Source organism: Natrix helvetica (genome assembly GCF_964273705.1).
Source record: "Natrix helvetica genome assembly, chromosome: 1".
Lineage (NCBI taxonomy): Eukaryota > Metazoa > Chordata > Lepidosauria > Squamata > Natricidae > Natrix > Natrix helvetica.
Window position 1 is genome coordinate 301,019,797 of NC_138548.1, and position 13,550 is coordinate 301,033,346.

Genomic DNA, 13,550 nt, shown 5'->3' on the forward strand with positions numbered 1-13,550 from the left:
GTAAAAGGCATACAGGATCTATTACCACCACCTAGCTTTTTGCAGTCACCTCTGCCCTGGAAGACATGGGGGTGTGTGAGAGACTGCCTGAAGGGAAGGGCATATGTGAATGGACAGCACAGCATAAATGCAGAGGTCAGGAATGGGGAAGACTTACGGTACATTGACTTTCTGGGAAAGCCAGCAGAGAAGATTGCAAATGTTGATCATTTGATTGTGGGTCACCACAAAAGGTTGTTAAGAGCAAGCTAGTTGCTGAGCACCCAGATCAGATCATATTACTGTGAGGTGCTGGGAGAGCCGGAACTCTAAGAACCAATCATAACCATTATTCGTTCAGTGCCATTGTAACTTTGAACAGTCATTGAATGAATGCTTGTGGATTGAGTGCACTTGCGTACCTGTACTTTCTGGATACCACACAAGATAAAATGTCCTTTGAAACAGAAAAGACTGTGCATCCTTGTTTCTGATCTCTGCCACTATCATATAATTTCTTTTTTATAATATTATTCCCTAGGTATTATTTGTAAATATTTACATCTTGTTTTCTAGGAGAGCAATTACTTATGGCTGGTGAAGTCTTTAATATTAAACCTTTGCAGCTTTATGCTGTTACTCAACAGCTGCGTCAGGGGAAACCAACCTGTGCAAATGGTGATGCCAGAACTGATCTTGGTCACATTCTGGATTTCACATGCAGACTCAAATATTTAAAGGTAACAGATTCAAATTTAAATATTTCAGTTGCTCATTTGTGGTATGTATAGAGACAATAATTATAGGAAGTGTTTCCTTCCTTGGTAGAAGAAATTGGAAGAAAGCACAGTAACACTGTTGAGGTTTTCTGTTAAGATGGTGGATTTCAAACAAAAACAAATGCCTTCCATGACCTGCTTATTTAAATTAGCAATTCAGATCTTTCTTATTTTAAAGACTAGTATATATCTTATCATAAGTTAAAAGCCACATGTTCCAATTATTATTGGCATTGAAGAAAGAACAAGAATGCCAAAGAGATATATGATGGTCCAGATATTTGTCTGGACTACCATATAAAGACAGAGATAATTGCCTCTAACAGACTCTTGGAAAAATACATTGAGCTTTAAAGGCTGCATTAAGAAGTTTTGTTTAAATTAGAAAAGTAAAATTAAAATACTTTAATATGTTTTAGTAAGATCTTCTTTATATATTGTTCTGCTAATTATTTCCCTAAGTTCCTTTTTTTTTGCTTCAAGTGCTACTTGCATCTGAATAAGTATCATTTCTGCTTATTTATAGAATTGTATCTCACAATAGTATTTTTTCATATCCTGTTTTTCCCAAAGTTACACTTATTTTCTTTGAATAAGCCTATAATGTTTTTGCTCTTATATTTATCGGATGCTAAGAAATACAATAGTACTGTAATATGCACTTTGGGTTGATATTTATAAATGTACTCAGTGCTTCATTGAAGTTAAAAACTAATTCAGATATTCCCCATTTAAGTGTTAATACTTAAGCAAGGAAACGGGTGGTATGCTTGAAATCTCTCACTATGCCAGAGGTAACTTGATGTGAAGTTGTCCCTCCAGTGTTAGCAGTATTTGAATCTTTGTTTAATTGCCAAAGTGATAAATAGTTCAATAAGGACTTCTTAATTGATACTATTTTTGTTAGCTATAAGCCTCAGCATCATTTTCAGAACATTTTTAAGATTTAAAAGATTTTTAAAAATATAAAATGAAAAATAGAAATAAAACAGATTAATACAATGGAACGTATGTCAAAATCAGATCCCAAAAAAGAATTTTAAATCTTTATATTCTGTTATTATTTTGTAAGAAAGAACAAGATGCTGAACTTACCTTCTAATGTGTGCAGTGTCTTGACACTGAGCAATGTGGCATGCTCAATATTTCAGTAAACTAAATTACATAAATATTAAAATTTTGCAGTATATATTTATAAAACATTGGAATATAATGTAACAAGATACTTAGTTTCCTAAACAAAAACATGTCTGTACACTCTGTTTATTATTCTTTAAATCATATTAATACCTGCATATGTACATATGTATTCCCCCCCCCCAGATAACTGGCACAGGTGGACCTGTTGGAAGCAGTAATATTCAGGAACATCTTTTGCCTTTTGACCTATCAATATTTAAATCTCTTCATCAGATTCAGGTAAATTCTGAAAAAAGAGCTTTGTTCGTGGAGTGCTTACTTAGAACTTGCTCTCATGTATACTCTAAGGGTTTTGCATTTCTCTGGATTGATGGGCACCTTGAGTCTTGTAGTAGTACTGATGTATCTCCGAGGTGGGACGTGGGAGGAGTCACTGATGGGTATTTACATGGCCCATTTGCCCAGAGACTGAGGTAAATCTGAGGACACTCCCTCTGCTCCTCCTTCTGACTCCCCAAATTAACCTCAGTCTTCGGCCCAGAAGGAGATAATTTTCCTGGCTCTCCATTGGTACGAGCTTTTCTCAGCGTTTGATTTTTCTTGAACTCCTCTCACCTCCCTTAGCGGCGCCCGTCTTACCGGCATTAGCACAAGCTTGCTTGCTGAGGGATTAAACCGCTGGGCAGCAGTGGGGGGGGGGAATCTCCAAGCCGCACGCCCCAGGCGTTGCTACACGCGGTCCACAGATCAGCGGACGTGATCGCGCAACCGGAAAGGAGGAGGCTTAGTCGAGCCGGAACAGAAACCCAGGCCATGTGGTCGGCGGTTGCCATTTTGGAAGCATGGGCGCACGGGCAGAGCGCAGGGATCGGCGCTCTGATACCAGAGGCCTTAGGCGCTCGCAGCTACCGCCAGTACTGAGGAGGGTAACTTTGGGTCTGTACTCCACTGGTAATCCAGGGAGGGCCCCAGCTATTCGGCGGTGGGCCAATCTTGCGGGCCGCGGATTAGTGGCACAGCTGAGGAGTGCGAGGATTCGAAGGAGCACTGAATCCACGCAGCAGCTACAGACCGGTAGGAACAGAAGGAGAGGTAGAGAGAGGCTACGAACCATGAATAAGGGCGCGATGACGGATTCCACAAGGAGTGGGGGAGCAGCACCCCTCGGTTCTCCTAGGGGTTCAGACCTGGGTGAGGGACCCTCCCAGGCACAAGTGGGAGACCCACCCATAGGAAGTGCAACTCCAAGTCCTCTAGGAAGGAGGGTTCCAAGCAGGAGGTTCGTATCACCAGGGCGGCTGGAAGGCCAATCAGGGACAGTATCAGTCCTTCCCAGTCCAGATCGCGCTCGCCACGCAGTTGTCCTCACCTGGACGTAGTTTCTCCTGGCTCTCCAGTCTCCCCACGTGGCTCTCCTAGGTGGGGGGTAGTCCCTTGTCCCCCCCCATTGCCCTCTCACCCCATAGGGGCAAGGGGAGATCCTTTTGGCTGCAGGACTACTAGCTTCCTTAGGCAGTGCTTGGCTCCTGATTTCCCTGACTCTAATTCAGCATTGGAGCCACCCAGCCTCTCCCCTGCCTACCCAGAGCTCTCAGAGAGTTTTCAAAATGTTATTGCCAGAGCCATTGCCCAAGGGATTTCCTCGGATTTCCTCGGGCATGCAGCACCAATTTCAAGATGCTAGGCAAAAGTCTTCATGTGGGGTCCCTCGAGGTCATCCAGATCAACCCGAACCAACGGGCCAGGGAGCTCAGAGCTTCCTCCCCTTCCACTGCTAGCCTCCCCTTCCACGGCTAGTCCTAACAACAGACGCAAGCCTATTTGGTTGGGGGGCTCACCTGGAGTTCCAGTTAGCGCAGGGCCGGTGGACCCCGACGGACCTGCGGAAGAACATCAACTGGCTAGAGCTCAGAGCGATCCACCTAGCTCTCAGACGGTTCAAGACGACGGTTGCCGGAAGACACATCCTGGTGCTGATGGACAACATGGCAGCCAAGGCCCACGTGAACAAGCAGGGAGACATCCACTCCGTAGTGACAAGGCAGTGCGTCTGGGAAACTGGGAGGAATGGAACCTCATGTCGATTTGAGCAGAACACATCTCTCGAGTGGAAAATCAGCAGGCGGACTGGCTCAGCAGGGAGACAGTAGACCACGGAGAGTGGAAGCTTCACCCCCACATCTTCAAGCAGATCTGCCAGAGGTTCGGCCGACTGACAGTGGATCTCTTCGCCTCACCGTCGAACACCCAGCTTCTGAGGTTCATCTCACGGTTCCCTACCCAAGGGGCGCAGGACATCGACTCCCTGCGGTGCAGATGGCGTCGGGCCTTCTCTATGCCTTCCCTCCTCTTCCCCTCCTTCCCGTGGTTCTGAGGAAGCTAGTGTTAGAGAGGGCAGAGATAATCCTAGTTGCCCCTTTCTGGTCATGGCGTCCCTGGTTTGTGGACCTAGTGGAGATGTCAATTCTGCCCCATTAGAGAATCCCTTGGGGGGAGGTGGCCCTACGCCAGGGGAATCTGGAGCATCCAGACCCAGAGTGGCTCCATCTGACCGCCTGGCGCTTGAGCGGGAGCAACTAAGGGAGACCCAATTCTCCGCTAGAGTCATCAGGACCATTGAGGCCGCTAGAAGGAAGTCCACTACCTGCATCTACGATGCGACCTGGACTTCCTTCACGGCCTGGTGTCAATCTGCGCAGGTAGACCCGACATCGGCCTCAGTTCCCCAGGTGCTGGAATTCCTCCAGGACGGTCTAGAGAAAGGCCTAGCTCACAGTACTCTAAGAAGGCAGGTTTCTGCCCTGGCCACCATCCTAGGAGGGGTGGGTGCCCAACCCCTGTCCCAGCACCCAGTTATTAAACGATTCCTCAGAGGGGCAGCTAATCTCCGGCCCCCGGTGGTTCACTGTTTCCCTTCGTGGGACCTTCCCACAGTGCTCAAGGCGCTGCTGGAGGCACCTTTCGAACCCCTCAGGGAGGTGAGCTTACAATTCCTAATCCTCAAGGTGGTCGTCCTCGTGGCAATCACCTCTGCCAGGTGTCCGAACGTAATACTCTTTCCACCAGGGCGGACCTCTTCATTTTCCACAGCAACAGGGTCGTGCTCAGACTCGATCCAGCCTTCATGACTAAGGTCAATTCCCCATTTCATAGGAGCCAGAAGGTAATCCTCCCGGATTTCTGTCCTTTTCCCTCTTCGGAGAGAGAGAGGTCCTGGCGCCGCCTGGACGTAAGAAGGACACTGTGCATTTACCTCAAGCGCACAGCTGCCTTCAGGCGGTCGGAGGCTCTCTTTGTTTCCTTCCATCCCTCGGCCTGGGGAGCCAAGATCTCCCCGACCACCATCAGCAGATGGATAAGATTAGCCATTTCCAAGGCCTGGGGGCATCACCGCACACTCCACCTGGAGTGCAGCCACCTCTGCGGCCTGGGCCACCCAGACACCAATCGAGGACATCTGCAGGGTTGCCGTCTGATCCTCGCCATCGCCCTTCATCAGGCACTACCGGCTAGATCCGTATGCCTCGGTTGAGGCATTCTTCAGGAGGAGGGTCCTGCAGGGAGTACTACACTTTTGGGAGACTCAGGCCCAATGATCCCTCCCATGGACATCTAGCTTTGGTATGTCCCATCAGTGACTTCTCCCACACCCCACCTTGGAGACTGTCAGTTGGTCTTACCTGAACTGCATGTCTCGAGGGTGGTGTGGGAGCAGTCACTTCCTGCTCATCAGGCGTGCCCTGCGCCAGGGCCTGAGTTGGGTTAGTTACAGGGACTTTGGAGGGAGTTGGGTGGTCTCTGTCCCTTCCTTCCCAGGTTCTACTTCGTTAATCTGGAGAGTCAGAAGGAGGAGCAGAGGGAGTGTCCTCAGATTTACCTCAGTCTCCGGGCAAATGGGCCATGTTAATACCCATCAGTGACTACTCCCACGTCACCCTCGAGATATGCAGTTCAGGTAAGACCAACTGACATTCTGTCCAGAAAGTGATGCTGAGGGACATTTGTTTAAAGAAAATTGTAGGGCTCCCCAAGTCAACCAAAGTGACTATAAGCAACTTATACAAAATTTACTTGACAAAAAGAATACAAAACTGAGGTACATAAATCAATAAGCAATAAAAAATGGCAATTCAAATAGAAATGACACCATCATGCAACTGGGGATTCAATATTTTGCAACCAGAAGGCCCAGAAAAAAAAGCCAGTTCTTGAAAGCTTAAAGGGCCAGTGACCTTTAACATCCAACAATATTCTGCCTTGCCCCTGGGATGGTAAATAATTACATGAAACAGCTGAGGAACTGCTTCTGTTTTTGGAGTAGGTTATCAATAGATGACAGCCAGCTCTGCTGCTCCTTGCTCCTGAATACCAGTAAGCAGTCTAAATTTAATGACAAGCAGAATAATGAGGAAGAAATTGAAGTTAAATCTAGGCAGATGGGCATGTTCTTCATCTGTAAGAGATTAGACACAGGGATTGAAATTTAGCCTAATCTGGATGGACTTGCGCTTTCCTTGAAAGAGAAGGTATATATCCTTGGAATGTACCCTGATCTTTAGCTGATAGTTGTAGCAGGGAAGACATTTGTAGTATTACTGCTAACTGTGACTATCAGGTTTGACAATAGCAGTTGACATATCATTTTATGTTTTGAACATTGCCATACACTAGTGTGGCTGTGTTTGAGAAGAATGCAGAAATTCCAGTTGGGACAAAATGTGCAACTGCATAACTGCCAAATAATACTAGAATGTGAATTGGCAGTTAGATGTTTTCTTATCAGAATTATCAGAATTTAGTAAGAGCTGGTGTTAAACAATGGAAGCCCTAACAGCTTCGTAGAGTTATGCAACCATTTGGAGGGGAACATTGTGAAACCTGCTGCTAGAAGCATTGAGGTCTAAAAGCCAGCACAACTCCAAGCTTCGTTCCCTGTTATCTGAGCATGTTCATGCCTGCATAGAAGGCATTCCCACGGGGTTACCACCAAAGCAAGGACTGCTTTTCTTTTGATAAAACTGGTCATTAACATCTGTAGGGGAGGCCCTGCTTTCAGAGGCATGTATATTCAGCATGAGGGGGAGCCTAAGCATGTATCATCCCTTTGTGTGACTTATTTAGCATTTGGCACCCATTGTCTTTGTAAAAACATACTGCTCTAGTCAGGCCTTTGAACATTGATAGTTTGATTATTACCGGTATGTTTTCAGTTACTTAGGATTTTTTTTTTACTTTTTGCATTTTTAGGTTGACTTAAACTCTGTTTTGAGAGTTCATTTTGAATGGAAAGATAATGTATACATTCATTTTTTTTCAAAAACTGTTTAATCTTATCATAGTTCTGCTGTTTTTATTGCTTATTGTGACTGAGAACTGCTTTGATGTTTCTCATCTCAATTTCATGAGATTCTGGTAATTAGGGAGGTCAGATGTCGAGTATTGTGTGCATATTCCATGATTGTACTTTAGAACCCATCACATGGTTTCTAAGTAGCATAGAATAACCCGTGCTAACTCCGAGTAGAAGTCTGTTTACAGCAGAGAGTGTGTGGAGGCCATTTTGCCTGTTTTTCTTTATTCTTGAATCCCTACATAAAGCAAGTCTTTGAGGATCCCATCAAGCATTAAAATGTTTTTCATAAAGGTTGTTTTATGATTTTGTAAGGAGAAAGAGTTCTTCTGTTTGTGGTTGTGCATGGCTGCATTCAGATTGCTGTATTTATCACTCCTCCAGACACTAATTTCAGTAGTACTAATATTTGATTTTCTTTTATTGGAATCAATGCTGGGAACTATAATTGGCTTTCTTGACATTGCATTTACAGTCCCTGAAGAAGACTTTTTAATAAAATATTGCAAAAACTTTATTAATTTTTTAATAAAAACGGGGAGATTAGAGTTCAATAAGTAAAATTTCATATGAAAGTTTCATATTTTCTTCTATTGCTGTTTCATTTTCCTTGCTATTGCTTTTTCAAAATAGATAAATCACTGTGGTGCAAAACTTATTAATGGGCTGACATCTTCAAAGCACACTCTAGCAACACTAAGTGTACAATTCTCAGCAACATCCATGATGGTAAGATTCAAATGTATACATTTGTAGTATGCTGTATTATGATTATAATTTGTTAAAAGTTGTATTTAAATCATAAAAAATATTCTTTGTTCATTCAGCTCAGTTTTTGTATAATTGATTTTACTGTATTTTTTAAAATAATATTCTTTTATCTATTGATATTAACATTCAAAATTTTTAGTAAATGTATTTTATGGGTATGTCTTATTTAGAATATTTGACGCTAAATTCTACAAATCTACGCACATACACATGCAGTATATACACAGGCTTAAATGTTTAATAAGAGTATGCTTGTAAAGTATTATCCAGATTTTAAACTTGTTTAGAAGCTAACAGTTTTTATCAAATAATGACTTACTAATCAGAAATCTTTATTTTCTCCTTACATTAAATATTCATTTTTCAATGTAATTTGAACAGGAGATCTTAGTACCTGAGGCCTATGAATTTGACCAGTGGGAGCCAGAAGGCGCATCTTCAAATCCTGTGACAGCAGTTATTCCAACTTGGAGAACATTAACAACTTTAGATATGAGTCATAATAGCATAGCTCAAATTGACAATTCAGTGGTAAGAGTTCATAACAAATACTTCAGAACAGTTTCAAAAGGGACACAGAAGATATCTCTTCTACTCATAGTGATATAATCAGTACTTTTAATATTTGCAATAGCTTGCAGAAGATTTGATAATTACATTGAATGTTACAGAATGGTGACAGTTTTTAACTGTAAACATGTCCAGTCTTGTACAACATCCCTTGAAATTTCTTCTGCTTGAAGCTTTCCGGCTATTGCTTGGAAAAAATAGTTCTAAAATTCTTAAGGCTTGACATTATCATGGATTAATTGTTTTGGATCAAAACGGATATCTTCTAATTGGACTGAAGGCTTACTATTCCTTTATTTTAGAAATTAATGCCGAAGATTGAATTTCTGGATTTAAGCCACAATGATGTACCACTAGTGGAGAATTTACAGGTTTGCTTAAAAATGTCTCTTAATGAATTTGTGTTTGTATGTATTTTTTAAAATTCTATTCCAAGTCTAACTAGATACTCCCAATGCCTATTTGCTAGAACTTTCAGATTGTTATCATTAACATTAGTTGAACTAATTAATTGATTATAGCATAGTATAATATAGTATGTACCTTTGTATTTTGTATACTTGTATCTAGTATATACCTTTGTAGTATAATGAATGGGTGTCAAATTCAAGGCCCCGGGAGCTGGAGCTTAAATCTGGCCCGCAGGGCCGCCCTGGAAACAGCAAAGGACCGGCCCACAGTGCCTCTTCCAGCAAAAACAGAGCTCGTGAGGGCCTTCCCAAGCTCTGTTTTCTCTGGCAGAGGGTTGCAAGAAGCCGTCGCAGCTGAAAATTGAGCTCGGGGGCCCGTTCTTGCTGGCAGAGTGCTCAGGCCACCACAGGGACCCCTGACATGAGTGACATTGAGCTGGCCATGGCCACCACGATCCCCCAAGGTCAAACACAACCCTGATAGAGCCCTCAATGAAATCGAGTTTCACACCCCTAGAATAATGTACACCTTTTCCAATTGCTTGTATTATCTTAATTTTTTCCCATTTTAGCTCTTTGAGATTACTGTTTTTATTGCATGCAATCTTGGTGGGTAATTTGAGCCAGATTGCTTGTCCTCTGCTATAATAATATAGTGGTACCTCGGTACTCATTTATTGGTTCCTGGAGGTGTGATGAGTAGCAAAAACGATGAGTACCAAATGATTTATTCTCATAAGGAATAATATAATTAGTCACAAGGCAGCCAACATTGACAAGTTCTAGCTTGTGCGTTGGGTACCAAACAAATGATGAGTACCAGGACAAAATTTTAATGTCAGAATTCATTGAGTACCAAATTTGATGAGATTCAAAGTAGTTGAGCACCAAGGTATCCCTGTATGCTACATTTCAGATAACAATAGCACACAGACGTACCGTATTTATCGGCGTATAACATGCACTTTTTCCCCCGAAAAATAGGGGGCAAATGATGTATGCGTGTTATACGCCGATATAATGTTAAGAAGCCATGTTTTTACAGTTTAATACGGCCCTTTAACAGCCCTCCCTGCTCTATGTAAATGCAGCCCGCCCACGGCAAGCAGAAGACCTTTCAAATTTCAATTTCTCTCCCACCACCTCCGTTTCGCGCTTTTCCTTTCCCTTTTCCTCCTTCAAGCTCCGTGCTCGCTGGAGGAAAAGGGGAGTGGGAGGAGAGATTTCCGAGTTCCAAAAGCAGAAGACCTTTCAAATTTCTCTCCCACCACCTCCGTTTCGCGCTTTTCCTTTCCCTTTTCCTCCTTCAAGCTCTGTGCTCGCTGGAGGAAAAGGGGAGTGGGGGGGGGGATTTCCGAGTTCCAAAAGCAGAAGACCTTTCAAATTTCTCTCCCACCACCTCCTTTTCGCGCGCGCGCGCACACAGGAAAAGCAGACACGCTGGAGGGAAAGAGGAAAGAAGGCAAGCAGGCAGGAAGGAGGCAGAAGGAAGGAGGGAAGGATGGAACTGGAAGGGAGGCAGGGAAGGAGGGAGGGAGAAAGGAAGGATAGGAGGATAGGGAAAGAGGAAAGAAGGCAGGCAGGCAGAAGGGAGGGAGGTGCAAGGAAGGAAGGAAGCATAGATAAGCAGGAGGGAAAGAAGGCAGGCAGGCAGGAGGAAAGAGGAAGGAGGGAACTGGAAGGGAGGCAGGCAAGAGGAAGGAGGGAACTGGAAGGGAGGCAGGAAGGAAGGGAAGGAGGAAGGGAGGGTGGAAGGAAGGATAGACAAGTAAGAGGGAAAGGGGAAAGAAAGCATCTGAATGTACTAAACATGAGTCTTCAGGGAAAAGATGCTTCATAGTTCTTTATTTGAAATTTAATTTTTTTTCCTGAAATTTCCCTCTTAAAATGAAGGTGCGTGTTATATGCCTGTGCATGTTATACGCCGATAAATACGGTATATACCACTCCATAGTGTTTTACAGCACTCTCTTCGCAGTTTGCAATGTCAGCATATTGACACCAACAATAACTGAAAAAGCTATTTGACAATGAAGTGCAGCCTGTCCCATGTTTATTAGCTCTTGGAGGTTTTCAGCCTAATCCATGTCTTAGTTCAGCATGGGAAGTCCTCAGCATCATTTTTAAAGTATTGCTGATGATTCAGAAGACTTTTAACTATACTGTGTATAATTCAGGGAAATAAAACATAAAAAGAAAGTTACAATCACCATTCATTTGAGTTTCTGTTTGGTATTTCCAATGGTAACTGGTCTGTCAGGAGAAGACCAAATTGGATACAATCTAAGAAGGGAAACCAGTGTTTAGGAGAGGTTGAGGCCACAATTTGGATAAAGGGGATATCATGTGATGCTGTTATGTTACCAAAGGTTAGTGCTAATTTTAGGCTGATTTGGGGTAAAAAAAAAAGAGAGAGGCGGCTCTGGAAAGCAAAATATTATTTTTCCCCACCCTGAACTTGCTTTCACAACTCTCCTAAAATAATAAAAGTAATTATTGGAATTTAGGATCAAAATTTCATCTGATTTCAATTTAATATCTAGTACAGTGTTTCTCAAACTTGGTGACTTTAAAATAATTAGGAGTTGAATTCCACACATCTTAAAGTCGCCAAGGTTGAGAACACCGATCTACGGTAGTAATATGACATGTTTTGTATTTAAAATGCCCAAGGGCTTAACTACTATGTAAAAAGCACGGTCTTGCAAAGCCTTAGCTACACAGTAAAATTTGTGGAACAGATATTAATATGTGATTTGTTGAGTTTAAATTATTTTTATTACATGTGGAAAGATGAAAATGGAAAACCCATTCTAAACAAACAAGTTTTACATATACTGAATACAGTACTGTATTCATATTTTGTTATATAAATAGATTGTTAACATTTAAGTCACTTTAGGTCACAGAGGAAAACTAAAAGAAAATTAAAGATGCAGTCTAGTGTCAGCAGCCCAGATATCTCAAAAGACACACCTGGGTTTCCTATTGGTAAAATGTTTGTTTGAACATAGAAATGGTTATTCTTTAATTGATGGAAAATAAGTGTCCTTCAAACTTTATAGTTCCAGGTTTTTGCAATTGTGAAAGTTCACAATATACATTTTCAGTATTGACTTATAAACCAATGACATGGAACTGAAAAGTACAGAAACTGTCTAGAAGGGAGATGTTGTAAGACAGAATTACGTGAACCTCTGATGCATTTTGCATACCACATTTTAAGCAATTAGCTGAGTTTATCCATTTCTTCTGAATAGGTGCAACCGTTGTTGAATTAATACTTCAAAGTCTATGTAATGTATAGCATAACCTGTTTTTATATTTACTTGTAGCATCTCTACAATCTTATTCACCTGGACCTCTCCTACAATAAACTTTCAACGTTAGAAGGAATTCATACAAAAATTGGAAATATTAAAACGTTGAATTTAGCAGGGAACCATCTGGAAAGACTTTCTGGACTCAACAAACTCTATTCTTTAGTTAACCTGGATCTTAGTAACAATAAAGTGGACCAGGTACTGTGGGAATCATGTATTTGTTTACTCAGAACTAGTCATGCTATACTCAGTGTGTCTAGGATTCCAAGCTTCAATCTACTAAGGGAATAATTACACTTCAGCTACGGTAATATTCTTAGTTAATTATATTTTCAATTAATATTCTTAGAAGTCTGTTTGAAATGTACATGTTAGAATTGACTTCTATTGCATCATTTTATCTGGTTTCCGATCTTTTAGAAGACCATTTTGACTTCTCTTTTTAAAAAGGAAATGTTTTAACACTTTTTATGTAGCAGAAATAATATTTTTTATTAAACCTTTGCTTAAAGTCTCAATAGAGCATTTGATCTCTTCAATCATTTATTAACTTCAGAAGAGAGGGTTTAATGCATACCTCTTAGATCCATCACATTAAGAAAAGAAATATATGAAATAAATATGGCAGAAAGAAATCAGATTAAATAATGTAGATTTCAGTTGTAATATCAAAATATTTGACCATGTTTATGGATGCTTAAAATAGATGCCTCTATTTTTTCAGATTGATGAAATACGGAATATAGGAGGCCTTCCATGCTTGGAAAAGCTTGTGTTATCCAACAATCCCTTGAGTATTATTCCTGATTATAGGACCAAAGTTCTAGCTCAGTTTGTAGACAGAGCCTCAGAGGTAAATCTTCAAAGACTTGTTCATCTTCTAACTTTTGACTTGAATATGATGTATGATGTGTAAACAGTGTTGCCTAGGAGCAGCAATGTAATTTATAAAATGGGAGGGTTTACAGTGTTGTGAAATGTCTTAGGTTTGTGGTAGCACACTTACAATATTTTTCGGAGTACAAGATGCACCGGAGTATAAGACAGGTTTTGAAGAGGCAAATTTTTTAAAAAAGTAGGTAGGTAGATAGAGGAATAGACAGGGAGAGAAAGAGAGAAATACAGTAGGTAGGTAGGGAGAGAGAGAGTAGTTTAGGTAGGTAGGTAGATAAAGGGATAGAGAGAGAGAGAAATACAGTAGGTAGGTAGGGAGAGAGAGAGTAGGTAG

At 41.7% G+C, this 13,550-nt stretch overlaps 1 protein-coding gene across 3 annotated transcripts in view; it reads left to right on the top strand.

Annotated features, from left to right (window-relative positions):
* Positions 1–13,550, top strand: part of NISCH (nischarin) — a 64,271-nt gene that overhangs the window by 18,413 nt on the left and 32,308 nt on the right. For all 3 annotated transcript variants that reach the window (XR_014175175.1, XM_081950407.1, XM_081950406.1), the window contains exons 5-11: positions 556–719; positions 2,082–2,177; positions 7,882–7,977; positions 8,401–8,550; positions 8,892–8,960; positions 12,335–12,520; positions 13,047–13,175. Coding sequence is in view for 2 of the 3 variants with exons in the window: in XM_081950407.1 (XP_081806533.1) it covers positions 556–719; positions 2,082–2,177; positions 7,882–7,977; positions 8,401–8,550; positions 8,892–8,960; positions 12,335–12,520; positions 13,047–13,175 (890 nt within the window). In the remaining variant the exon portion in view is untranslated. The remainder of the gene's footprint in view (positions 1–555; positions 720–2,081; positions 2,178–7,881; positions 7,978–8,400; positions 8,551–8,891; positions 8,961–12,334; positions 12,521–13,046; positions 13,176–13,550) is intronic.